A 26,293-nucleotide genomic window follows, 5' to 3' on the forward strand; every position below is an offset into this window, starting at 1 on the left:
AGGCATGAGAGAAAGTCATATGATCAGATGAGACCAAAGTAGAACTTTTTGGTCTAAACTTCACTCGTCGTGTTTGGAGGAAAAAGGAGGTTGTGTTGCATCCCAAGAACACCATCCCTACTGTGAAGCATGAGGGTGGTAACATCATGCTTTGGGGTGCTTTTCTGCGAAGGGGACAGGATGACTGCACTGTATTAAGGAGAGGATGAATGGGGCCTTTTATTGTGAGAATTTAAGCAACAACCTCCTTCCCTCAGTCAGAGCATTGAAGATGGGTCGTGGCTGGGTCTTCCAACATGACAACGACCAGAAGCACACAGCCAAGATAACCAAAGAGTGGCTCCATAAGAAGCATATCAAGGTTCTGGAGTGGCCTAGCCAGTCTCCAGACCTAAATCCAATAGAACATCTTTGGAGGGAGCTGAAACTCCGTGTTGCTCAGCGACAGCCCCGAAACCTGACAGATCTAGAGATCATCTGTATGGAGGAGTGGGCCAAAATCCCTGTTGCCGTGTGTGCAAACCTGGTCAAGAACTACAGGAAATGTTTGACCTCTGTAATTGCAAACGAAAAGGCTTCTGTACCAAATATTAACACTGGTTTTCTCAGGTGTTCAAATACTCATGTTCAGCGGTGCAAGACAAATACATTATTTAAAAATCATACAATGTGATTTCCTGATTTTTTATTTTATTTTATTCTCTCATTGTGGGAATGCACCTACAATGTGAATTTCAGACCCCTCCATGATTTCTAAGTCGGACATCTTGCAAAATCACAGGGTGTTCAAATACTTCTGTTCCTCACTGTATATGAATGCTTGTTTTTTGTAGGAGTAGTTGTATATTTTAACAGCAGCATTCCGGAGTACATATTATGTATAGTATAATTTTTATACATTTGGGGGGGAAGGGCTGAGTTGTTTTTTTTTTTTTTTTTTTTAACTGCTCTCACTGTGCAATATAAATGTAGTATAAACAATTAGAATTTTTTAGTTTTTCATGTTTTTTCCTCCATGCATTACATTCTAATGGCACCATATATCAGTGGCAAAAAAAACGGAATTAGACTTACCGGTAATTCAGTTTCCATGAAATCACCATGACGGCCACAAGGAGATTGACCCATGACCTCTGTGGGGGCAGGAAACAGAGAAGAGGTTAAATTGCCCCCTCCCACCACCACACCTCAGTGTTCCAAAGATATCAAGTGCCAGAAGTGTCCTAGTATTTCCCAGTATTACATCATACCAGAAAATACCGGTGAAAAGAACTTAAAAGAAAGGGAGGGAATATATGGGCCGTCATGGTGATTTCATGGAAACTGAATTACCGGTAAGTCTAATTCCGGTTTTCCCATATCATCACCATGACGGCCACAAGGAGAGTTATAAAATTATTTTTTAAGGGTGGGGGCAACCGCTTGGAGAACCTTCCGACCAAAGGAGAGGCCAGAGGTTCCAGATAAATCCAAACGGTAATGTTTCACAAATGTGTGAATACTAGACCAGGAGGCGGCCCTGCATATATCATCCAGGGAGGCCCCTGCTCTTTCAGCAAAAGTAGTGGAGACAGCTCTGGTAGAGTGAGCTCTAATATTGGAAGGAGGATCCAGATTCTGATTCTTATAGCAAAGGGTAATAGTGTCTTTAATCCATCTTGCAATGGAGGATTTTGAGACCTTGGATCCTTTATTCTTTCCAGCAAATTGGACAAGCAGGCTGTCAGACTTCCTGAAGTCCCTAGTGGCTTCTAAGTATCTAAGGACTGTACGCCTAACATCAAGGAAATGAAATTTTTCTTCCTCCTGATCCTTGGGATTGTTGAAAAAGGATGGAAGGAGGATCTCTTGGCCTCTGTTGCGGTCTGAGGCTACCTTTGGCAGGAAACCTGGGTCTAGTTTAAGCACAATCTTATCCTCAGTGATGGTAAGGTATGGTTCCCTAATGGAGAGAGCTTGAATTTCTCCCAGTCTCTTGGCAGAGGTAATTGCTATAAGGAAAGCAGTTTTGAAGGAAAGCAATTTAATTGAACAACTCTCCAATGGCTCAAATGGGGAACACATAAGGTTGTTGAGAACTAAATTTAAGTCCCAGGTTGGGCTGCGGGATCTTAGCGTGGGTCTAAGTCTGCGGGCAGCTCGTATGAATCGTTTGACCCATCTATGGTCTGCCAGGTCGGCGTCAAAGAAAGCGCTTAATGCCGAAATCTGAACTTTTAAGGTGGATGGAGAGAGGCCCATGTCCAGACCTTTCTGTAGAAATTCCAGAATTTTCTGGATATTAGGCCCTACAAAATTTGGATTCTCTTCTCCCGACCATGAACAGAACCTTTTCCAGATCTTCAAGTATATTGCGGAAGTTACTTTTTTTCTGGAACATCTCAGGGTGGCTATAACTTTGTCTGACAGGCCCTGAGACCTTAAGAGGGAGACCTCAGGATCCAAGCCGTGAGCTTCAGGAACTCCGGATGAGGATGCAGCAAAGGACCCTGGTATAGGATGTCCCCTCTGAGTGGGAGTCTCACTGGTTCGTCTATTGCTAGTTTCAATAGAGGAGCGAACCAACTTCTCTTCGGCCAGAACGGGGCGATCAATATTACTGTGGTTCTCCCCTCCTGAATCTTCTGAATGACCCTTGGTATGAGAGGCAACGGAGGGAATGCGTACCCTAGATCCCAGCACCATTTTAGGGAGAAGGCATCTATCCTCCAGGGATGATCTCCTGCATTTAGGGAGCAGAATGTTTGAACTTTCGTATTTCTCCTTGATGCGAACAGGTCTATTGTAGGAAGCCCCCATCTCTGGGTTAGCATATTGAAGACCTCTGGATTCAGTGCCCACTCTGTATGATCTACCACTTGTCTGCTCAAAAAGTCCGCTTCTAGATTCTGGGACCCCTTCAGGTGCATTGCTGAGATGGATTTTAGTTCTTTCTCTGCAAAGAAGAAAATTTCCTCTGAGATACTCTGGAGTTTCCTTGATCGAGTACCTCCCTGGTGTTTCAAGTAGGAGACCACGGTCACATTGTCCGATAGGACTTTCACATGCTGATTTCTTATCAACTGTCTGGCGGAGAGTAGAGCTTCTCTTACCGCATACAGCTCCCTGAAATTTGAGGATTGGGCAGATATCAGATGCTTCCACGTCCCCTGGAAATAGGCTTTGTCGATTTTCGCTCCCCAACCGGATTGGCTGGCATCCGTGAAGATGGTAATTGAGGGCGATTTGATCCATGGGACTCCCTGGGAAAGATTCTTCTCCTTCATCCACCATGAGAGAGAGCTCTTTACTGATCCTGGAATTGGAAGTTTGGAGTCCAGAGAGCCCTTCTTGTTCCAGTGGGACAATAGCCAGTTCTGTATCACTCGGCAGTGAGCCTGTGCCCACTCGACAGAAGGTATACAGGAGGTTAGGAGGCCGAGTAGGCTCATTGCTTCCCTCACTGAACATCCTTTCCGGCGTTGGAAGTGCCTCACCTTGTTTATCAGGGACTGGACCTTGCTCTGTGGAAGGAAGGTTGACTGAGTTACGGAGTCCAGAGTAACTCCCAGGAACCTCACCTTCTCGGATGGAACCAACATTGACTTGGATTCGTTCACTATCCATCCTAGTTGAGACAGGCGGGACAGAAATATTTCCAAGTCCGATAGCAGGAGTTCTTTTGAGTCTGCTATAATTAGAAAGTCGTCCAGATATGGCACTATATTTAACCCTTCCTGTCTGAGTGGGGCTATCATCTCTATCACTAATTTGGTGAAAAGCCTTGGAGCGGCTGAAATCCCGAAGGGTAGTGCTATAAATTGGAAATGACGAATCCGATTGGAAGGATCTAGGATAGCAAATCTTAGAAACCTCTGGTGATCTGGGTGAATGGGGACGTGCAGATAGGCGTCCTTCAGGTCGACCGAGCACATAAATGCCCCTAGCTTTATCAATGGTACTATGGATCTGAGAGACTCCATCTTGAACTTCCTGTAAAGAATAAACTTGTTCAGTTGTTTCAAGTTTATGATGGTCCGGAAGTTTCCTTCCTTTTTCCTTACTAAGAATAGGGTTGAATAGTACCCTTGACCTCTTTGAAACGCAGGAACTGGGATTACTGCACCCTTCTTCACCAAGTCCTGGACTCCTTGAAAAATATTTAGGTTGGAGAATCTGGTAGGCATCTTTGTGACGACGAATCTTGGAGGGGGGAGAGAGGTGAACTCGATCCTGTAACCTTGCCGAATGATATCCAAGGCCCAGGGATTTCTTGATGTTAGAGACCATGGACCCAGGAAATCATTCAGTCTCCCCCCTACAATGGCGTCATTGTTTGTCCTCGAATTTGGATTGGGGCTTGAGAAGGAAGCCTCTCCCTCTACCCCCTTTGGGATAAGACCAGCGGCCTGACTTGCCTTTCCCTCTAACAGACTTGTTTTGTCCACCGTAAGACCGAAAGGACTGGTTCTTTCTAAAGGACCTTTCCTCAGGGAATCCCTTCTTTTTGTCGGCCGCTTTCTCAAGAATTTCGTCTAGGACCGGCCCGAATACATATTCTCCTGAAAAGGGGATAGATATTAACTTCTGTTTAGAAACTCTATCGCCCGACCAAGACTTCATCGACAAAGCCCGACGAGCTGCATTGGAAAGCCCTGCCTCCTTAGCGCAGAATCTAATAGACTCAGCCGATGCATCTGCCAGGAACCCCGTAGCTGATTTAAGTAGCGGGATGGACTGCAAGATTTCTTCCCTGGAGGTCTTACTGCTTAGGTGGTTCTCAAGCTCTCCTAACCATAAGTACATAGACCTGGCGACAGACGTTGCTGCGATGTTGGTCTTGATGTTAAACATGGAGGCCTCCCAAGCTTTCCTTAAAAGGGCATCTGCCTTCCGCTCCATAGCGTCTTTCAATTGGGCGGCATCCTCAAACGGCAGGGCAGTTTTTTTATTAACCTTTGCCACCTGCACATCTATTTTAGGGGTCTCGTCGAACAACTTAGACTGAGAGGGGTCGAACAACAGTCGATTTTTAAATTCTTTGGAAATCCCCAAACGTTTTTCTGGTTCTGACCATTCCTCCAGAATCATTTGTCTAATGTGTTCGTTTATGGGGAAGACCCTGGATTTTTTCACCTTGAGTCCCCCGAACATTTCGTCCTGAATGGATAAGGACCTAGGGGTTTCCTCAATCCCCATTGTTGTTCTGACTGCCTTTAATAAGTCACTCATCTCTTCAGAGGAAAAATAAAATTTCTTATTATTTTCGTATATTTCTCCTTCAGAGAGAGAGAGATCATCCTCCCACTGCATGGAAGTGGAGGCTTTATCGTCGGCATCCTCGGATCCAGAGGTAATGATCCTAGAACGCGGACGCTTGCGAGAGGGCTCGTCCTGGGGATCAGACTGAGCAACTCTAGCGGCCCTAATTTCTTCCTGAACCACAGATCTGATATTCTCCATAAGGGACGACTGTTCCTGCTGGACCACATCAGAAATACATGCTTTACACAGCTTCTTTCCATATCCCTCAGGCAGTCTTTTAGCACAAGAGATGCAGCGAGGAGGTTTATTAAACTTTTTTTGCGCCTCTTTAGCCTGAAATAGATATGGAATAGAGGCATCAGAAATAGGCCTAGTAAAAATACAGTGCTATAAGAAAAGCGGACCCCCAGAGGGATACTTACAGGAGGCAGAGAGGGGGCATCAAGCTCCATAACAGTTTGTATCTCAGGACCTGACATATTCCAAGCAAAGCAATTGCAGTACTCACAGACCTCAGATCGGCGTTCCCATGGCCGTCCCGCCTTTTATTCAAACTGCTCAGCCTCCTGCGCTTTACTTCCGGGTTGCGTCACATGACCGAACCCGGAAGTGACGTCACTGACGTCGGCGTGCGCACACGCCGGCCGCACCAGCCCGACCCACAGGGGAGGAGGAGGAGGAGGAGGAGATTGCGGCCCGGGAGCAGGCTCCAGACCAGTCGGAGCGAGACCTCCCGATATCCCCCAGCCCAGCATAAGCACGCGGCCGCCGGCGGACTGGGGGAGCTCCGATGAGCTTCAGGTAACCAGGAGACCGTCCTCGGACCCTCCTGGAGACAAAGAAAAATAAAAAAGGAGACTATTTCCTATCTTCATCTCCCTGCCGTCCGCAGGGAGACTCTTCTCTGACCCTGGCCACAGTGGGGACAGGAACACTGAGGTGTGGTGGTGGGAGGGGGCAATTTAACCTCTTCTCTGTTTCCTGCCCCCACAGAGGTCATGGGTCAATCTCCTTGTGGCCGTCATGGTGATGATATGGGAAACCCTTTTATATTTTCTATTACCAGTAATTCCATTATATGGAATACCAATTCCATACAATGGGAGTACTGGTTATAAAAAAAAATTTTGAAGGAGTTGTGCCACAAATACAAATGTATCCTACCCAGCATATATCGCTGTTAAATCATTTCCCTAAATACCTCCATTTATTAGAGCTGCCTTAGGGCTCATGCACACGACAGTATTTTGCGTTCCGTATACAGACCGTATTTTGATTCCGTATACGGTCCGTATACGAAACCATTCATTTCATTGGGTCCGCAAAAAGATGCGGACAGCATTCTGTGTGCTGTCTGTATCCGTTGCTCCGTTCCGTTACCCCGCAAAAATTATGAGACATGTCCTATTCTTCTCCGTTTTGCGGACAAGAATAGGCATCTCTATAATGGGCCTCCTGTTCCGTGCCGCATATTGCGGAAGGCACACGGGCGGCATCCGTTTTTTTGCGGACCGCAAAAAATGGCACGGCCGTGTGCATGAGCCCTTATTCTAAAGTTATTAGCTTGCTGATTAGCACCCTGTGGCAAATTTTGTTCTGATATTCAATTGCAGTAGGTCACGTCTTGCATTAGAGTCTTGTAATGTAAGGGGTGTGGTTAGTGTCACATGTTCTGCTGATATCAGGACGCATCTTTCTGATGGGACAGTTGATACATGATAAACTAGGAAGTAGGATTCAAGCATGTGGGATAAGAGAAAACAGCAAATAAGGTAAATTTGAAAATAACATCCAAGGAGGCATGAGAGCTATGAAAATACACTTTAGGGCTCATGCACACGAACGTATTTTCTTTCCATGTTCATTCCGTTTTTTTTGTGGACTGTATACAGAGCTATTAATTTTAATGGGTCTGCAAAAAAAACGGAAGGATAGTACTGTTCTATTAGGGGCCAGCTGTTCTGCCTAATTTAGAATGCACACGGACGTCATCTGTGTTTTTTGCGGACCACAAAATACATATGGTCGTGTGCATGAGCCCTTAGACTAAAAAAAGTTTCTGACACAACCCCTTTTAATGGGATGGAATTGGGAAAAAATGCAATTGTTATACATCTTTTGTTACCTTTATTCTGTGGGTCAGTAGGATTACAGTGATACCAAATTTATATTGTTTTTGTTATATTTTAACCTCTTAAGGACACATGACGTACCGGTATATCATGATGTCCTGGTACTTAAGGACACATGACGTACCGGTACATCATGTGTTGTTCCGATCACTGAAGCCCGGCCGGCGGTGATCGGAACAAGGTGCCTGCTCAAATCATTGAGCAGGCACCTAGGCTAAATGCGCGGGGGGGTCCCGTGGCCCCCCCCCCCCCCCCCCATGTCGGCGATCGCAGCAAACCGCAGGTCAATTCAGATCTATCAGGGACCGCGGGGATCAGAAACTTTTAGTATTCCTAAAATATATATTTATCTCCCCCCTTGCACCCCTGAATGATTTTATCCCGGTGGGAGGTGCAGGGGGGTGGTTGCGGGCGGTGCGGGAGGCGAGCGGTGCGGCAGGCGGCATCGCGATCCCCCGCCCGCCTCCCCTTGAATAATCGTTGATGGCCAGTGGGTATGCCAGAGTGTCAGCACATTGCTGACACTCTGGTATAAACGGCTGACATCTGTGATGCGATGTCAGCCGTTTAACCCTTTCCATACCGCGGTCCGTACGGACCGCTGTATGGAAAAGGTTAACAGCTCAGGGAGCTCCCTCTCCCATCGGGGGGCTGCTGTGCCTTTGCAGCCCCCGATGGGAGAGAGCCCCCAGACAGCCCCCCTCCTTACCCTTCCCCGTCTGCGAAGTTGTGGCTACAACTGAGCAGACGGGGAAGGTTCCCATGGCAACAGGACGCCTTCTCAGGCATCCTGCTGTCCATGGTGCTGAACAGATCTGTGCTAAAGGCATAGATCTGTTCAGACAAAGTGTAAGTAAAATACAGTGCAGTACACTATATAGTGTACTGTACTGTATTATACAGACATCAGACCCACTGGATCTTCAAGAACCAATTGGGTCTGGGTCAAGAAAAAATGTAAAAAAAAGTGAAAAAAGTAAAGTAAAAAAAAACACTTATCACTGAATAAAAATTAAAAAACTAAAATACACTACACATATTAGGTATCGCCACGTCCGTAGCGACCTGATCTATAAAACGGTGATGTTACTTTCCCCGCACGGTGAACGCCAAAAAAATAAAAACGGTGAGGAAATTGAAATTTTGCCCACCTTACTTCCCAAAAAAGGTAATAAAAGTGATCAAAAAAGTCGCATGTACGCCAAAATAGTACCAATCAAACTGTCATCTCATCCCGCAAAAATCATACCCTACCTAAGATAATCGCCCAAAAACTGAAAAAACTATGGAAACACTAAAACCTGATTTTTTTTTTTTGGTTTCAAAAATGAAATCATTGTGTAAAACTTACATAAAAAAAAAAGTATACATATTAGGTATCGCCGCGTCCGTATCGACCGTCTCTATAAAAATATCACATGACCTAACCCCTCAGGTGTCCACCGTAAAAAAAAAAAAATTGCCGCGTACGTGACAACCTGCTCTATAAAAATACCACATGATCTAACCTGTCAGATGAATGTTGTAAATAACAAAAAAAAAAAAAACGGTGCCAAAAAAGCTATTTCTTGTTACCTTGCCTCACAAAAAGTGTAATATAGAGCAACCAAAAATCATATGTACCCTAAACTAGTACCAACAAAACTGCCACCCTATCTCGTAGTTTCTAAAATGGGGTCACTTTTTTGGAGTTTCTACTCTAGGGGTGCATCAGGGGGGCTTCAAATGGGACATGGTGTCAAAAAAACCAGTACAGCAAAATCTGCCTTCCAAAAACCAAACGGCGCACCTTTCACTCTACGCCCTGCTGTGTGGCCGTACAGTAGTTTACAGCCACATATGGGGTGTTTCTGTAAACGGCAGAGTCAGGGCAATAAAGATACAGTCTTGTTTGGCTGTTAACCCTTGCTTTGTTAGTGGAAAAAATGGGTTAAAATGGAAAATTAGGCAAAAAAATGAAATTCTCAAATTTCATCCCCATTTGCCAATAACTCTTGTGCAACACCTTAAGGGTTAACGACGTTTTTAAAATCAGTTTTGAATACCTTGAGGGGTGTAGTCATTTTTGGGTGGTTTCTATTATGTAAGCCTCACAAAGTGACTTTAGACCTATAGTGGTCCCTAAAAATTCGGTTTTTGTAAATTTCTGAAAAATTTAAAGATTTACTTCTAAACTTCTAAGCCTTGTAACATCCCCAAAAAATAAAATATCATTCCCAAAATAATTCAAACATGAAGTAGACATATGGGGAATGTAAAGTCATCACAATTTTTGGGGGTATTACTATGTATTACAGAAGTAGAGAAACTGAAACTTTGAAATTTGCTAATTTTTCCAAATTTTTGGTAAATTTTGGTATTTTTTTTATGCAAAAAAAATACTTTTTTGACTTGATTTTACCAGTGTCATGAATTACAATATGTGACGAAAAAACATTCTCAGAATGGCCTGGATAAGTCAAAGCGTTTTAAAGTTATCAGCACTTAGCACTGGCCAGATTTGCAAAAAATGGCCTGCTCCTTAAGGTGAAATAAGGCTGTGTCCCTAAGGGGTTAATACTCTTTTTAAATATCAAGTGAATTAGGGCAAGCTGTAGATTTTCATTTATTACCATTTTGGGGTATGTACCATTTTGTCCAATTTTTTGAGAAGGTGAAGCAACCAGACTTTTATTTTTGTGTTTCATTACAAAGTGCGCTGTGTAAGATTAAACTCCCAGGGTGACTGCTTAACAACCCTATGACCTGCCATGCTTAAAACGTCACTCTGGCTGCACTCCTAGAGGAGCCTCTGTCAGCATGATCAACCCTATAAAACGTAGGGTTGATCATGCTGATTTAATTTATATCTGTCTTATGGCTATAGGATCACCTGCTGCAGCAATATATTCATTTTTATATTTATGCAAACCAGGTAGTTCAAGCACCGAGGGGCCGGTGTAGCTGCTGTGCCCCTCAGTGGTCTGTAATAGCCCTTTCTAATGATGCCTTTGCTGTGACTGACAATCATTGGTGATCCAATGTGAATATATTATAGCTAGTCTTTGGTGTTAGTGTGTATAACCTGCTCGCCTGTGAAGCAAGTAGATGGTGCGGCCATTGTTTGCCTGCGGCAGTCACATTCCCCTCCCCCTGACCGTCAAAAAGTATGCCGATTTCTGCACAGCAGGGAGATGACGAACGGGCCATGGAGCAATGGAGACCGAACCCAGCATCAGGAACCAGGTAAGTATGATCGCCCACTCTGGGAGCTCTGTTGTAGTCTTGGATAACCCCTTTTAAGGCCAAGAAGAGCGAATGGTTTTTGTGAAAAAAAACGGGCTGGCATCGAAATCGAGGCATTGTGTAGTATGTATAGTAATTTCGACATGCAAATAATTTTCAAAAGGTTGCTTCTACCTATAAGGGACAGTTCATATCGCCATTATTTGCTGTTCTGATCCGTTAGAATAACAGGGAAAAAACAACGGGATTCTGTAAAAACAAAAAAACAGATCCTGTTAGATTGAAAAAAAAGTCTTGCATGCATGCATCGCCCGGATCTCCACAAAAAAGCAGCATTCTGCAAAAGGGGAAATTCATTCATCTAGGGACCTACATCTAAAACCCTTTATTAAAGTAGAAGTCGAGATCACATAGACCAACAGCTCCACTGCCAAAGCATAAAGGAGGGGCAAAAGAGGGCATCCTTGCCTAGTGCCCCTTCTTAAAAGAAATGAAAAGGACCGTTGGACCTGACCATAGCTGTTGGACCTGTTTATAAAAGCAGTTTATAAGAAAAAAAGAAAGAGGCCAAAATCCTTCCTTTGAAAGACTGCCCTTAAACAGTTCCACTCAACGCAGTATCAAATGTATTTAAATGTATTTTTTTATAAGTTTTTCAATTTTTGCACAATGAAAAAAATTTAATTTAAATAATTTAATTTTGCTCTGCTGAATTTAAAGGGGGGCTGCTTTTTGCAGGACAATGTGTAACTTTCATAGGTACAATTTTAGGGTGCATAAATCTTTTTGATCATCAGTGGTATTTAAAAAAAAAAAAACTGTCAATTTTTGGGAATTTTTATTTTTATTTTCACCATGCATTTTGAATATTGCAATCTTTTATTAAATAAGTGATACCTTACAGACAGACAGTGATTACAAATTACCCTATTTTTGCTCTATAAGATGCACCGGACCATAACTTGCACTTAGCAACCTCCAGCGCTCCAGCAGTTCTGAAACTACAACATCCAGAATACTCCTTTCACCTTTATGGGAGTTACAAAAACAGCCATGTACGTGTGCTTGCTGGGAAGTGTAGTTTCACACCAGCTGGAGTGCCAATGGTTGCTGATCCCTGACCTATGATATAAAGGAGGAAAATAATCAAATTTTAGATCAGACCCCCAGATTCCATCATACATCTGTATGACACCCCCATTCCTCCTCAGCAGATCAGACCCCATCACTCCTCCTGCTCCTCCTCAGAGCAGACCCCCATCATACCGCAAAGAAAATAAAATTGGGGGTCAGTCAGCACATCCCAGTGCGCAGGTGCACGTCGCCATGGCTGAAAGCACAAAAGCAAAAAATGAACAATGCAACAGCACTCTGCAAACACGCATAATAAAGTAAATACAATCTTGCCATACTCACTATAGAAATGTAAAATGCTAATGGTACGTTATAAATGAGAGATTCTTGTCAAATACATTTTATACCAAAAAAATTGTCTCATTAAGACGGGAACCTAACACTAAATACCACAATTTACTGGTGCCTTACCGACCTCCATTACATTCAGGGAATGCAGGTTCCACTAGCATGCTGAGCCCACTCTGTATTCCAACTCTCCTGGTGCCAAATAGCCTCAAATACATACAGGGAGAGCAGGCTAGAGATTTAAGCCTCATTCACACGTCAGTGTTTCACGGACGTCTGCTGTAAGTGTTCTCCACGGACAGCACACGTCCCCATTCTTTTTAATATGTGTATTCAGACATCAGTGTTTTAGCACGGTCCGTGTTTTAAGCACGGATGCATGCTCTATTTTGCCCATGTTCGCAAATCCATCACGCCTATTATAGTCTATGGGTCCGTGAAAACCGTGTTGCATCCGTGTTTCATGGATCATTAGGAAGAGATGCTTTGAAAATTATTTTTCTGCTGTTCAGTGTCAGTGAAACATGGACCCTTCACGGATGCATCACTGACTACCTTCTCACGGATTTGAGCACTGACACACACGTGTGAATGAGGCTTTATAGCTGTACTAATTAATCTGTCTGCCCCATAGGCTGATTTTAATCAAGAGTGCACGACCAACAGAGTCAGCCACACCTCCAATACAAACTGCAAAGAAAATAAAATTGGGGGTCAGTCAGCACATCCCAGTGCGCAGGTGTACATCGTCCCATCAATACCCCCTTTCCTCCTCAGACAAAAATAAAAAAATAAGTTAAATTGCCTTTCCTGCCCTGCACCTCGCTGACGCTCACCGCTCCCTGGTCTTCTGCCAGCCTAGCGCTGCACTGTTACCTGACATTGCACAGCGTCAGGTCATATTGTTATCCTACATAGACTACGTTCTAACACTGTAAGCAGTCAGGGCATTTGCAGTGTGGTGCCCGGAAAAAGACCACTTTGGGGAGGGGGAGGGGGGGGGCTGGATATGGTATGTTTATTTTTTTCCAAAAATTGTGTTCTTTTTTTTAAATGTTTTAGTGATCGCTTATAATTCGCATAAATACTTCTGTATTATGTCTGTCAGTGTAAAATTGACAGGCAGCATATTAGGCTTATTAATTACTTATGTAGTACAGTGTATCAGTACCATACTGACAAGCTCTATCAGACTGCGGCTCTGAAAACATTAGGCTGCCATGAGAAGACATTGGCACTTCTGCCGGTCAAGACAGTTAGAGCAAGAACCTGACTTTCGTGAGAGAGCAGAGCTCCTGCTTTGCTCTGCATGGAAGAGCCATGCAGCGCTTACACTAGGCCAATGTCAAATGACAGCGGCCAAGCCTAAGGCCCCTTAGTGACTGCTGTAAAAAGGCATATTAATGTCCGTAAGGGATTCAGATATTTTCACTTGCGCCTGGGACCTAGTACACAGGGTCCAGGAAGGTATTGCATGTTTACTGGGTTTCTATGGAGGTCACTCTAGATTACAAACAGAACGGTCATGTCAAATGAGCCTCTTTCTGCAGCCATCTTATGGAGGTGATTGGTGGTGCTCTCAGAGAAGACTTGGCTAACCAGGGGCCATGCTGTAACAGCATAAATAAACCATGCATTAGTAAGATGAATGTGCAGCAGCCTACTGTCTGTGTCTGGGGTATCCCTTGCCCCTTAGGAGGTTTCTACGAAATATGACCCTCTTTATAGAGCAGGTAATCGTGATGCCAGTTGCAGTTAGGCAACGAGGACATGGAGTCCCCTTTGTAAATAGTAATGTTGGTACCCGGGGTAGGATTGCCAGAGTGGTGTAGAGTGGCCTACAATTTCTCTGTAGATGTTGTATGCTCGTGCCACGTTGCTCCTACCTGGATAGCCTTGGTTCCCAGATGTGGTGTAATCCGAAGCAAGTGCAAAAGGGATGAATAACTTGGATGATGAAGGAATAATTGAGTCCAAACTTGTAGTAACGTAGGACACAGCTTTACTTGGCATAAACGGTAATCCAAACCGTTTCCAAATGGTATCTTGGTCATCAGCAGGTATTGGCTTAACTTTGGCAGGCAAACACTTCTGCAACTATCTCAGCTCTTCTATGCGGTACCTCTCTCTCAGCTCTGCTATATCTGTAGCTGGGTTAAAACAGGAACTTTCCTCTTCTGATGGAACTTTAGATTAGCTGTAGTCTCTTTATCTTTATCTTTAGTCCTAGGAACTTCTTGTCCTGGCTCTGAGTACCTCAAACTCTAGCTTCAGCTTGGATGAAAGCAGCGCAAGCCCAGGATGGGACAAGCAACCATGTAGGCTTCAGAGGCAGAACCTCTGGGCAAAGCAGAGCAGATAGAGCTCTGCTGGCCGACACACAACCTCTCCCTGAGGAGGGTAGGTTAGACTACTCCCTAACACTAAAATTCCTTCCCCTCTAGAGAGATCTGGAATGCAACCAGGAGGTTCCTCTCCAGGGAAACTAACTCTCTGCCAATGCTGCTGCCACCTGCTGGTGAACCAGGCACATTACATGTTAGCATGGTTTTACAAGGAAATACATATACACATTGCAGGATATGACCGTAAATATATATATATGAGATGACACTTGTTGCACCAACCAAGATAGTGGGGGTATAAAAGGAGTTGGTAATGCCACTCTGGGGTATTACAAATGCAACCTCTTTTCCCATACATAAGTAAAGGGTATATATTGAGTGGCCAACCTCTTTAATTCATTTGCTGATGCCACATTTCAAAAGTACTAAATTACTGTTCTGTCTGATATATCTAGGTGCCTGTGATAGCTTTGACAGCAACGGCAAGCCCCTCGGTACGTGATGACATTCTAGCATCTTTACACCTGCATGACCCACAGATCACCTGTACAAGCTTTGATCGTCCAAACTTGTACCTAGAAGTAGCACGGAAGACATCAAATATGGCTCGAGATCTTCAACAATTTCTCATTAAAAAGCAAGGGTAAGAAAGAGATTAATGTGCTTCAAATATTTATCATACATAGCATAGCATTTATCATACATACTGTACATGTACTGGTCCATCCCGAGTAACTGTTCTCATCTGTATATCTACAGTGGATATAAAAAGTCTAGACACCCCTGTTGAAATGTCAGGTTTCTGTGATGTAAGAAATTGAGACAAAGATAAATCATTTCAGAACTTTTTCATCCTTTAATGTGACCTATAAACTGTACCACTCAATTGAAAAACAAACTGAAATCTTTTAGGTGGAGGGAAGAAAACAAAAAAAAACAAAAAATAATGTGGTTGCATAAGTGTGCACACCCTCTTATAACTGGGGATGTAGCGGTGTTCAGAATTAAGCAATCACATTCAAAATCATGTTAAATAGGAGTCAGCATACACCTGCCATCATTTAAAGTGCCTCTGGCTAACCCCAAATAAAGTTCAGCTGCTCTAGTTGGTCTTTCCTGAAATTTTCTTAGTCGCATCCCACAGCAAAAGGCCATGGTCCACAGAGAGCTTCCAAAGCATCAGAGGGATCTCATTGTTAAAAGGTATCAGTCAGGGGAAGGGTACGAAAGAATTCCCAAAGCATTAGATATACAATGGAACACAGTGAAGACATCATCAAGTGGAGAAAATATGGCACAACAGTGACATTACCAAGAACTGGACGTCCCTCCAAAATTGATGAAAAGACGAGAAGAAAACTGGTCTGGGAGGCTACCAAGATGCCTACAGCAACATTAAAGGAGCTGCAGGAAAATCTAGAAAGTACTGGGTGTGTGGTACATGTGACAACAATCTCCCGTATTCTTCATATGTCTGGGCTATGGGGTAGAGTGGCAAGATGAAAGCATTTTCTTACTAAGAAAAACATCCAAGCCAGGCTACATTTTGCAAAAACACATCTGAAGTCTCCCAAAAGCATGTAGGAAAAGGTTTTATGGTCTGATGAAACCAAGGTTGAACTTTTTGGCCATAATTCTAAAAGATATGTTTTGCCCAAAAACAACACTGCACGTCACCAAAAAAACACCATACCCACAGTGAAGCATGGTGGTGGCAGCATCATGCTTTGGGGCTGTTTTTCTTCAGCTGGAACTGGGGCCTTAGTTAAGTTAGAGGGAATTATGAACAGTTCCAAATATTGCACAAAACCTTCAGGCTTCTGCTAGAAAGCTGAACATGAAGAGTAACTTCATCTTTCAGCATGACAATGACCCAAAGCATACATCCAAATCAATAACGGAATGGCTTCACCAGAAGAAGATTAAAGTTTTGGAATGGCCCAACCAGAGTTCAGACCTGAATCCGATTGAAAATCTGTGGGGTATCTGAAGAGGGCTGTGCACAGGAGATGCCCTCGCATTCTGACAGATTTTGAGTGTTTTGGCAAAGAAGAGTGGGCAAAACTTGCAAAGTCAAAATGTGCCATGCTGATAGACTCATACCCAAAAAGACTGAGTGCTGTAATAAAATCAAAAGGTGCTTCAACAAAGTATTTGTTTAAGGGTGTGCACACTTATGCAACCATATTATTTTATTTTTATATTTTTTCTTCCCTCTACCTAAAAGATTTCAGTTTGTTTTTCAATTGAGTTGTACAGTTTATATGTCACATTAAAGGTGGAAAAAGTTCTGAAATGATTTATCTTTGTCTCATTAGAGAAACCTGACATTTTCACAGGGGTGTGTAGACTTTTTATATCCACTGTATATCAATGTAAAAGATACTGCCCTCCAGTGTAATTTTGAACCTTTTTATTCATTCTTGTGCAGCTTTGATCTTTTTTCCTGTCCTCCTGTAACTCCCTCCCTCTGCCTAACTGCACAGATGCTGTGGTTGCTATTGCCTGCAGAATTTGAGGCATTAAATTAAATGACCAGGACTGATGCTCGCTCTTCCAGAAGAGGCACCATCTTTAAAGACTTGACTTTTGCCGTACATGTTCGGTGGTGGTCGGGAAGGGGTTAAACATTTCATTCTATATTTTTTTTTTAGTCCCATTAAGGGTCTTGATCATTGCAGTATATTACCTGTGATCCATATAATATGCTGCAATGCTTCTTTAGACCCATCCCTTTGCAAACTGCTGAGATGTCACTTTTCAGCATTGACTGCTTCTAAGGGGTTAAATGTGCAGGATCGGAGTTATCTCAGATCCTGGACTGTCATATTCAGGCCCCCACGGTGATCATGCAGGTCCCGCTTCTGTGCCCCTGAGATCAGCAATTTCAAGAACTACATATCCCCTACTTTTGTGTCACATGTCAGGGAGGGGGTTAAATACAAAAAATAATACCTGCAAAACACCAGGCTCCTCTTTACCAGTGAACAGGGAATGTTATGCATTATTCTCCAGGTGGTGCTTGAGTACCTGAAACACTGCATTTTCTTGTCCCGTATACCTGCTTTTCATGTCCTGACTTTCCCTACCCTTTATATACATTATTTCATTTGGGTTGTTTTCATCCACTTCTTGTTGCGTTTTCCAAATTCTCTGCTCCTCCCTTCTCCATGTTAGCTTGGCGGAGCAAGCCCTGTGAAACGTTACAGAGCAAAGCATGCTGGGTTTGGTTAGAAAATATATTGGCACCCCTTACAGGGAGAATACCGCCTTCAGAGACTCACTGCAATGCTGATCTGGGACTGCTAAGACCCAGCAGCTCCTGCAATTGCCTGGCGATCACATGATTTCCAGGTTGAGAGAAGAAACGTCATGATCGATGCCTGAAGTACTCACTGAGCACAGTGTATACAGTAAAGGACAGGGCAGAGATGGTAATATCCGCTTTTGTTTTCACTTTTGGAAGCTGGGCTGTCAATAACTGGCTCCCGCAGCGGAACTATCTTTGTTTATTAAAAAAAAAAAAAGGAGTGAGGGAGATCCTTGCCTGTGACTCCTGTGTTTAGAAATGTGCAAATAGGTCTTGGTTTTTTAGTAGGCAGGTAGTGGTAGTCTTGATTGCATAAACAGGACAATTATCAGGGCATGTTTAGAAGTTATTTTTGTGATAAATGCCTGATTGAGGAACTGAGCAGTAAACTGAGAATCAGTGTAGGATACTTTGGTATTATATGGGATAGTCCTCACCGAAGTATGTCTTTTTACTGCTGATTTTACATGTTATAATGTCTGTCCAACTTTTTTGTGTGTGAGTTTTGATTAGTGGAGGCTCTGCTTAGTATTTCTTCAATGACCCGGTGTTAAACATTTGGTGGGTGTTTATTGTTATAGGTAGCAAAAACACCAAGGAAATCATCTGGAAAGACTAAACATAAAGAATGTGGAGGATGTAGAGTAGCCTTATCAGCCTCTTATATTAAACCCTAATGTCAAGCATGTATAGATAAGTTGGTTATGGAGTCTCACAGCTTATCTAGAAATATTAAGACCTTGGTACGGTCAATAGTTAAATCTTCTATTAACTCACTCGGTCGGAGTCGCACAAGGTCTCCAGAAAGGTCTACCTATAATAAGGACTCTGATTCAGATTTTTCTGGGGAGGACGAGGATAGAGAATCTGGCGAGGCCTCATCAGAAGATTTCTTCTCTTCAGATCAGGATTAAGCGGGAGGGCTCTTTTTCCACCAGAAGATACCAAGCCTTTACTTAAAGCCGTTAAAACCACCATGCAATTAGAGCATGTAAAACAACCTAAATCTACACTGCGTGCAGAATTATTAGGCAAATGAGTATTTTGACCACATCATCCTCTTTATGCATGTTGTCTTACTCCAAGCTGTATAGGCTCAAAAGCCTACTACCAATTAAGCATATTAGGTGATGTGCATCTCTGTAATGAGAAGGGGTGTGGTCTAATGACATCAACACCCTATATTAGGTGCGCATAATTATTAGGCAACTTCCTTTCCTTTGTCAAAATGGGTCAAAAGAAGTACTTGACAGGCTCAGAAAAGTCAAAAATAGTGAGATATCTTGCAGAGGGATGCAGCACTCTTAAAATTGCAAAGCTTCTGAAGCGTGATCATCGAACAATCAAGCGTTTCATTCAAAATAGTCAACAGGGTCGCAAGAAGCGTGTGGAAAAACCAAGGCGCAAAATAACTGCCCATGAACTGAGAAAAGTCAAGATGCCACTTGCCACCAGTTTGGCCATATTTCAGAGCTGCAACATCACTGGAGTGCCCAAAAGCACAAGGTGTGCAATACTCAGAGACATGGCCAAGGTAAGAAAGGCTGAAAGACGACCACCACTGAACAAGACACACAAGCTGAAACGTCAAGACTGGGCCAAGAAATATCTCAAGACTGATTTTTCTAAGGTTTTATGGACTGATGAAATGAGAGTGAGTCTTGATGGGCCAGATGGATGGGCCCGTGGCTGGATTGGTAAAGGGCAGAGAGCTCCAGTCCGACTCAGACGCCAGCAAGGTGGAGGTGGAGTACTGGTTTGGGCTGGTATCATCAAAGATGAGCTTGTGGGGCCTTTTCGGGTTGAGGATGGAGTCAAGCTCAACTCCCAGTCCTACTGCCAGTTTCTCGAAGACACCTTCTTCAAGCAGTGGTACAGGAAGAAGTCTGCATCCTTCAAGAAAAACATGATTTTCATGCAGGACAATGCTCCATCACACGCGTCCAAGTACTCCACAGCGTGGCTGGCAAGAAAGGGTATAAAAGAAGAAAATCTAATGACATGGCCTCCTTGTTCACCTGATCTGAACCCCATTGAGAACCTGTGGTCCATCATCAAATGTGAGATTTACAAGGAGGGAAAACAGTACACCTCTCTGAACAGTGTCTGGGAGGCTGTGGTTGCTGCTGCACGCAATGTTGATGGTGAACAGATCAAAACACTGGCAGAATCCATGGATGGCAGGCTTTTGAGTGTCCTTGCAAAGAAAGGTGGCTATATTGGTCACTGATTTGTTTTTGTTTTGTTTTTGAATGTCAGAAATGTATATTTGTGAATGTTGAGATGTTATATTGGTTTCACTGGTAAAAATAAATAATTGAAATGGGTATATATTTGTTTTTTGTTAAGTTGCCTAATAATTATGCACAGTAATAGTCACCTGCACACACAGATATCCCCCTAAAATAGCTAAAACTAAAAACAAACTAAAAACTACTTCCAAAAATATTCAGCTTTGATATTAATGAGTTTTTTGGGTTCATTGAGAACATGGTTGTTGTTCAATAATAAAATTAATCCTCAAAAATACAACTTGCCTAATAATTCTGCACTCCCTGTATTGCTGACCAGGTTTTTGAGGGTCTCGGCCATAAAAGGCATAGAGTTTTCCCCGTTCATAAAAATATGGAAACCCTTATCAGAAAAGAATAGAAAAATCCTGATAGAAAGTTTTTAATTCCTAATTCTGTAAAAAGAAAATATCCGTATGAGGAGTCGGTAGCGGGCATCTGGGACAGAGCCCCCACGGTAGATGCCCCGGTAGCTAAAATAGCCAAAAAATCTGCTCTACCATTTGATGATTTAGGCTGCTTAGGAGATCCGTTAGATAAAAAAAGCAGACGTCTAACTTAGACGTGCTTGGGGGTCTGTTTCAATAAGTGTTAGGCCGGCCATTGCCGCCTCTTGGGTCTCCAGGTCCTTAAGGCTATGGTTAGATCAGCTGAAGTCACATAGTAATTCCTCTCTAGGTCTTTTGTCCTTTAATATCTTCCCTCCCTACCTTTTCTAAAGCCGCAGACTTCCTGGAGGATGCATCTACTGATGTGATCCGTTTTTCTGCCAGAGCAGCAGCCATGTCTAACGCAGCTAGACGAGCTATCTGGCTTAAATCATGGAAGGGGGACCAGGGTTCTAAGTCTAGACTTTGCTCTCTTCCATGGGAGGGTTCTAGGTTGTTTGGTTCCTCGCTTGATGACATCCTAGAGAGGGCCTCAGATAAGAGGGGTTTCCCGGTTCCTCAGAAAACTTCTTTTTTTTCATAAATCCCAGGCCAGTTTTAAAAGACAAAAGAGTAGGCAGGGTGACAGGAGAGACAGGGAGAAATTTCCTAAAAGATCTTTTTTTTTTTTTTTTTGTTCTAGCCCCAGGACAATAGACCAAAGGACAAACAACAATAACGCCAGATCTCAGGTGGGGGGAAGACTCAGTTTCTCCCAGCCTGGAGGTCCATTTTTTTTAGAACAAATGGATCTTAGGTGTGATAGAAAATCGATTCCGGCTGGAACTCCTTTCTCATCCACCATATTTTTTTTGCCCAGACAGCTTGTCCCAAAAATCGGGGAAAAAGAAATGCTTTGGAGTTAGAAGTTTTCTCCCTCTTGGACAAAGGGGTAGTTTGCCCTTTCCCAAAACAGAGGGGGGGGGGGGGGCAAAGGGTTTCATTCCCCTCTATTCTTGGTGAAGAAACCCAATGGAACATTCAGAGTGATTTTAAATTTAAAAGAATTAAACCTCTAGTCTACAAAAATTTTTGTATGGAGACGATAAAATCAACTGTAAATCTCCTCTTCCATGATTGCTGGACGGCAAGCTTGGATCTGGAAGATGCATATTACCATGTTCCAATCCATGCTTCCTCCCAAAAGTTTTTAAGAACAGCAGTCTGGGTCCAGGAAGAGTTACTGCATGTCCAATACAGAGCGCTGCCCTTTGGGGTTTCTCAGACTCCCATAGTCTTTACCAAAGTAGTAGCAGAAGTAGCAGGTTTTGTAAGACTGTCTGTCTGGAATTGCGTTAGTGCCCTATCTAGACGATTTTTTAATAGTCGCTCAGAAAAAGATATAAAATTCCTCTGCTCCACTTTGCAAAATCTAGGATGGAAAACAAATTTGAAAAAATCATACCTAGTTCCTTCTCAAGTTTGGATTTTCTTAGGAACTCAGCTAGACTCCCGTCTGCAAATAAGTTTTCTTCCGCTTCCAAAGAAGGAGTCAATCAGGGAAAAAGTATGGTCAGTCTGCCTTTCTTACCAGTGTACTTTCGGGAAGCAATGGTGGCACTCGGGCAAATGACATCAGCGATTCCAGCAGTACCTTATGCACATCCATTCCAGAGAGCCTCAAGCAAACATCCTAAAATCATGGGACGGCTCCCCTTATTCCTTGGATCGCAGTTTCCACCTTTCTTTAAAGACAATTCCAGAGAATCTATCCGCAGGGGTTCCAGCTTAGAACAGATGCTGGCAGGGGAGGTGGGACTTGAACACGAGGAAAGCATCCTCCAATTTCAAGGCGATAAAGGCAGTAGAGATGGCACTGAAGTTGGCTATACCAGAGGTAAAACACAGGAAGATTCTCTTCTATTCCAACAATTCTACAACAGTGGCCTACGTAAACCGTCAAGGGGGAATGAGAGTCCCTTCCCTTTTACTTCTATGCCAGAAGATCTTTTATATAGCAGAGGAGAGAAGGCTTTTTCTGTCAGCAGTGCATCTGAAGGGAGAGGAGAACGTCATAGCAGACTTCCCTTCCTAAGTCGAGTCTCCTTAAAACAAGGAGAATGGTGTCTAAACAAAGAAATTTTTTTCAAATAGTCCAAAGGTACAGTCTTCCCACATTGGACCTTTTTGACTCAAGAGCCAACAGAAAATTAAAGAGGTTCTTCTCCCTCAACCATTTGGACGGCCCGTTAGCAATTGATGGGTTAGCACAGCACAGGACTGGAGCCAGGAGTTAGGGTATGCCTTCCCTCCATTTTGCCTTATTCCCCAGGTATTAAAGAAAATAAAAAGAGAGGGGGCCTCGGTTATCCTGATAGCTCTAATGTGGCCAAAGAAGTCCTGGTACTCCAGTCTGCTAAAGTTTGCAGTAGAGCCTCCGTGGACCCTTCTGTTGAAAGAGGATCTTCTGTACCAGGGTCCGTTAGTCCATCCCAGCACAGAAATTCTGGATTTTGAAAGGGAAGTCTGGTCTAGAAGGGGATTATCCGCCAAAGTAGTCTCCCCTATGCTGAAGAGTAGGAAGGTGGTTACCTCAACAAAATATAACAAAGTTTGGAATGTTTTTTCAGTTTTCCTAGGACATAGCCCAAACCCCTTTTAAGTAGCCTGAAATACCAAAGATCCTAGAGTTTTTGCAAGCAGGGCTAGACTGGAATCTTAAAGCATCTACATTGAAAGTCCAGGTAGCTGCTTTGTTATTTCTTTGATTCCAGATTAGCAGATCATTTATGGATTAAAAGATTCTTGTCGGCAGCATCAAGAATGCACCCTTCTTTAAGACCATTGTCTCCCCCTGGGATTTGAATACTGTCCTTTTGGCCCTATCGCAAAAGCCGTTTGAACCATTAAGTGAGATTTCTATTACAATGCTTAATTTCAAAATGGCCTTCCTTTTAGCTATAACATCTGCTAGACTGGTTTCAGAAATTCAGGCTTTCTCTGCCTCTCCTCCCTATAATACCAATTTAGAGGAGAAGGTGATTATTAGACCGCTTCCATCCTTTCATCCTAAGGTGGTCTACGATTTTCATAGAAGTCAGGATGTGATCTTCCCTCCTTCTGTCCAAATCCAACCAATATGTTGGAGGAAAGATTCCATTGCCTGGATGTTAGAAGGTGTTTAGTATTTTACCTAGACTCCACAACTTCCGAGAACCAACATCACAATCATTGCAGACTGGGCCTGGAAAAGAGTCCCGGCCACCTGAGAAGAGTCCTGGTTATTCATGAATTCCTGCTTTCCCTGCCCACCTGCTCATGATTGACAGTCTTCTACCTAGTTTTTTCCCTTTCTCTCTAGTAGAGAACTGCCGATCATCAGCAGATGGACCGGAGAGCAGGAGATGATGAATAACCATGACTCTTCTCAGGTAGCTTTGACTCTTTTCAAGGCCTGTGCTGCAATGATTATGATGCTGGTTCTCAGCAACCACTTTCTTTTAGCTCATGAGTGACACACCGCTGAGATCAGCATTTCTGTCACTATTTTATGCTGCCCTCAGTGAGGTCAGCATAAAGTTGATGACAGGTTCCCTTTTACAGAGAGTGTGCTTTCTGCTGCAGCTCTCTCCCTATCACAGCTCAGGAGGCAGTTGTAGGATGAAACTGAACATGTGCAGCCATGTCAGTGAGCAGGACAAAAATAAGAAAAACAAACAGTAGGTGTCATTATACAGATGATTTTATTATTATTATTATTTTATTGAATAAGTCAGTGGCTATGTTAAATTTTTCATTACAGTTACAAAAGTTTTCAGATCCAGGTGCTGGTTTGAAAACTGTAGAATATTTTTTGTGGGACAACCCCTTTAAATACTTTATTTATGGATCACAGAAAACAGTAAAAAATGACACCAGAATTGCTATTTTCTATTCATTGCACCTTCCAAAAACAGAATAGAGCAGTGAGGAAGATGAGGCAGCTCAGTGTTGTGAAGTGTTGTGATTAGGACAGGTTTTGTGTGTATTAATACAATGGCGGCCATTTTATTTCTCCTAATGATTGCTCCCTAGACAAAACGAGCCATTATAACTCATGAAAGGTATTTTGGAATATATTTATCATAAAGTAATATTTAAGTATTTTCATTTTCTTAATTCCTGGAGAAACCACTTTAAGTCACCTTATTAAGACATAAATTCTAAATCTACAATAACAAAATATCAACATTTTTGGAAGGGTTTTTCCAGTTACAATGTGACTGTTAAGGGGGTTAACATGGAGAATGAGAACACCCAGTTGCGAATATATTCATACATTTCCAGGAGCAGCACACAACTCTAGGAACTGATGCTCCAGCATTGCCCGTAGATTGTAAGCCATCGCGGGCAGGGCCCTCTCTCCTTCTGTACCAGTTTGTAACTCCTCTTGCCCATGCTTATTGCATTTGTTTAGTATTATGTATGTATACCCCTTTCTTAAGTACAGCGCCATGGAATAAATAGATATGTTCGGAGAACACTAAGTCGGAAAAATTTGGATCTGTCGGTTTTACACCACTCAAAAAAGCCATAAAAACCACTCGGGTTTATTTCCTTACATCATGCAGTTTTACGGTGTTTTTTACTACCTTTTATTTGTAAGATTTGTAAGAACTGCGTGAATCAGATTTGTTTCTTCTATTTTATTCGCTATAAAGAAAGACTTGTCAAAATACCAGAAAAAAAGTGCTAAAGGCATCAACATGCTGTGTTTAAAAAAAAAATGAGAGGTCCAAAAAATGGCACCTAATTAACAAAAACGCTTGTGTGTCCTACATTTATTTTATTTTTTTCACGTAGACTTTCAGCTAACAGCTGGAGCTGTTTATTTTACAGCAAAAAATGTACCAAAACCTTCTGGTGAAAAAAGCCACTAAAAATACAAAAACTCCATTAAAAACCTATGTCTGAACCCAACCGTTAGCATAAGAAGTAAAATAATTCCCCAGAGTGTTGACGAAAATACAGTTTTTTAGTATGTTTTAGTGTTTGCTTTTACTTAAGTGGGGCCCTTGTTAACCTGTTTAGTTTCAGCATGGTTCTCAGTAGGTTACTACTGTGTATGGCAATGGGGATTTTATTTTTTTTTTTTAACTAAAGTTGTGTCAAAACATCTAGTGCTGGCAAGCAGGTATTTTTATATATATTTTTTACAACCACAGCCCACTTCCAAGCTCTATTCTAAGGAGCTTGCTATCTTATTTGCAGCTGATGCACAGAGACAGAATAGCCCATAGGCGACGTAGCCTATTTTCCTTAGACATCAGACATCTATCAAATTTCACCCAAGGTAGAAAAACACACAGATGTTGTCGCAGATGGGTTGTGCTCGAGGTCCAAACACAAATTTAATGTCAGTGATTTCTCTGAGGGCCTCCTTCAGGTAAGCGGATCGTTTTACCAAACATATCATTAGGAGTAAAATGAGTCTGAGGGCTCTGTCTGAAAATTCATGGGGTGGTAATTGGCTTAATTTGTATACTCGGATGGCTGCACGCAGTCTTCAAGTCCCACATTCAGCCTGGTTTTACAAACTTTTTGCCATTAACTGTTACCTTTCTGGGTAATTACTAGCCTTTTTTCATAGTTACTGTTTGAACCCAGTCACAAAAACAGAGATGAACATACTCAAATGAAGTTAATTTTCACCTACCGAGCTTTGATGTTATTAACTTTATAAGCTTTAGTTGTAAAAAAGATTCCCTGAAACAGTATCCTCTTTTAAATCCCTAAAGCATTCCTCCATCAATAAAAAAGAAAACTTTATTAAAAATAAAATACTACTGCCACATAGGGCTCTTGCACACTTAAAGGAACTGTGTCACCAAAAATTTTATCTGCCACTTAAAACCAGATAGTGACACATCCTTTTTTTCTAATCAGTTTTTTATTTTCGGATTGTATATTTTTTTTA

General features: G+C 42.6%; 1 protein-coding gene across 2 annotated transcripts in view; it reads left to right on the plus strand.

Annotated features, from left to right (window-relative positions):
- WRN (WRN RecQ like helicase) overlaps positions 1-26,293 on the plus strand; it is a 230,960-nt gene that overhangs the window by 93,952 nt on the left and 110,715 nt on the right. For both annotated transcript variants that reach the window (XM_040417879.1, XM_040417880.1), the window contains one exon: positions 14,824-15,011. In XM_040417879.1, the coding sequence (XP_040273813.1) occupies positions 14,824-15,011 (188 nt within the window). The remainder of the gene's footprint in view (positions 1-14,823; positions 15,012-26,293) is intronic.

The sequence above is a fragment of the Bufo bufo genome, chromosome 2 (genome assembly GCF_905171765.1).
Source record: "Bufo bufo chromosome 2, aBufBuf1.1, whole genome shotgun sequence".
Taxonomy (NCBI): domain Eukaryota; kingdom Metazoa; phylum Chordata; class Amphibia; order Anura; family Bufonidae; genus Bufo; species Bufo bufo.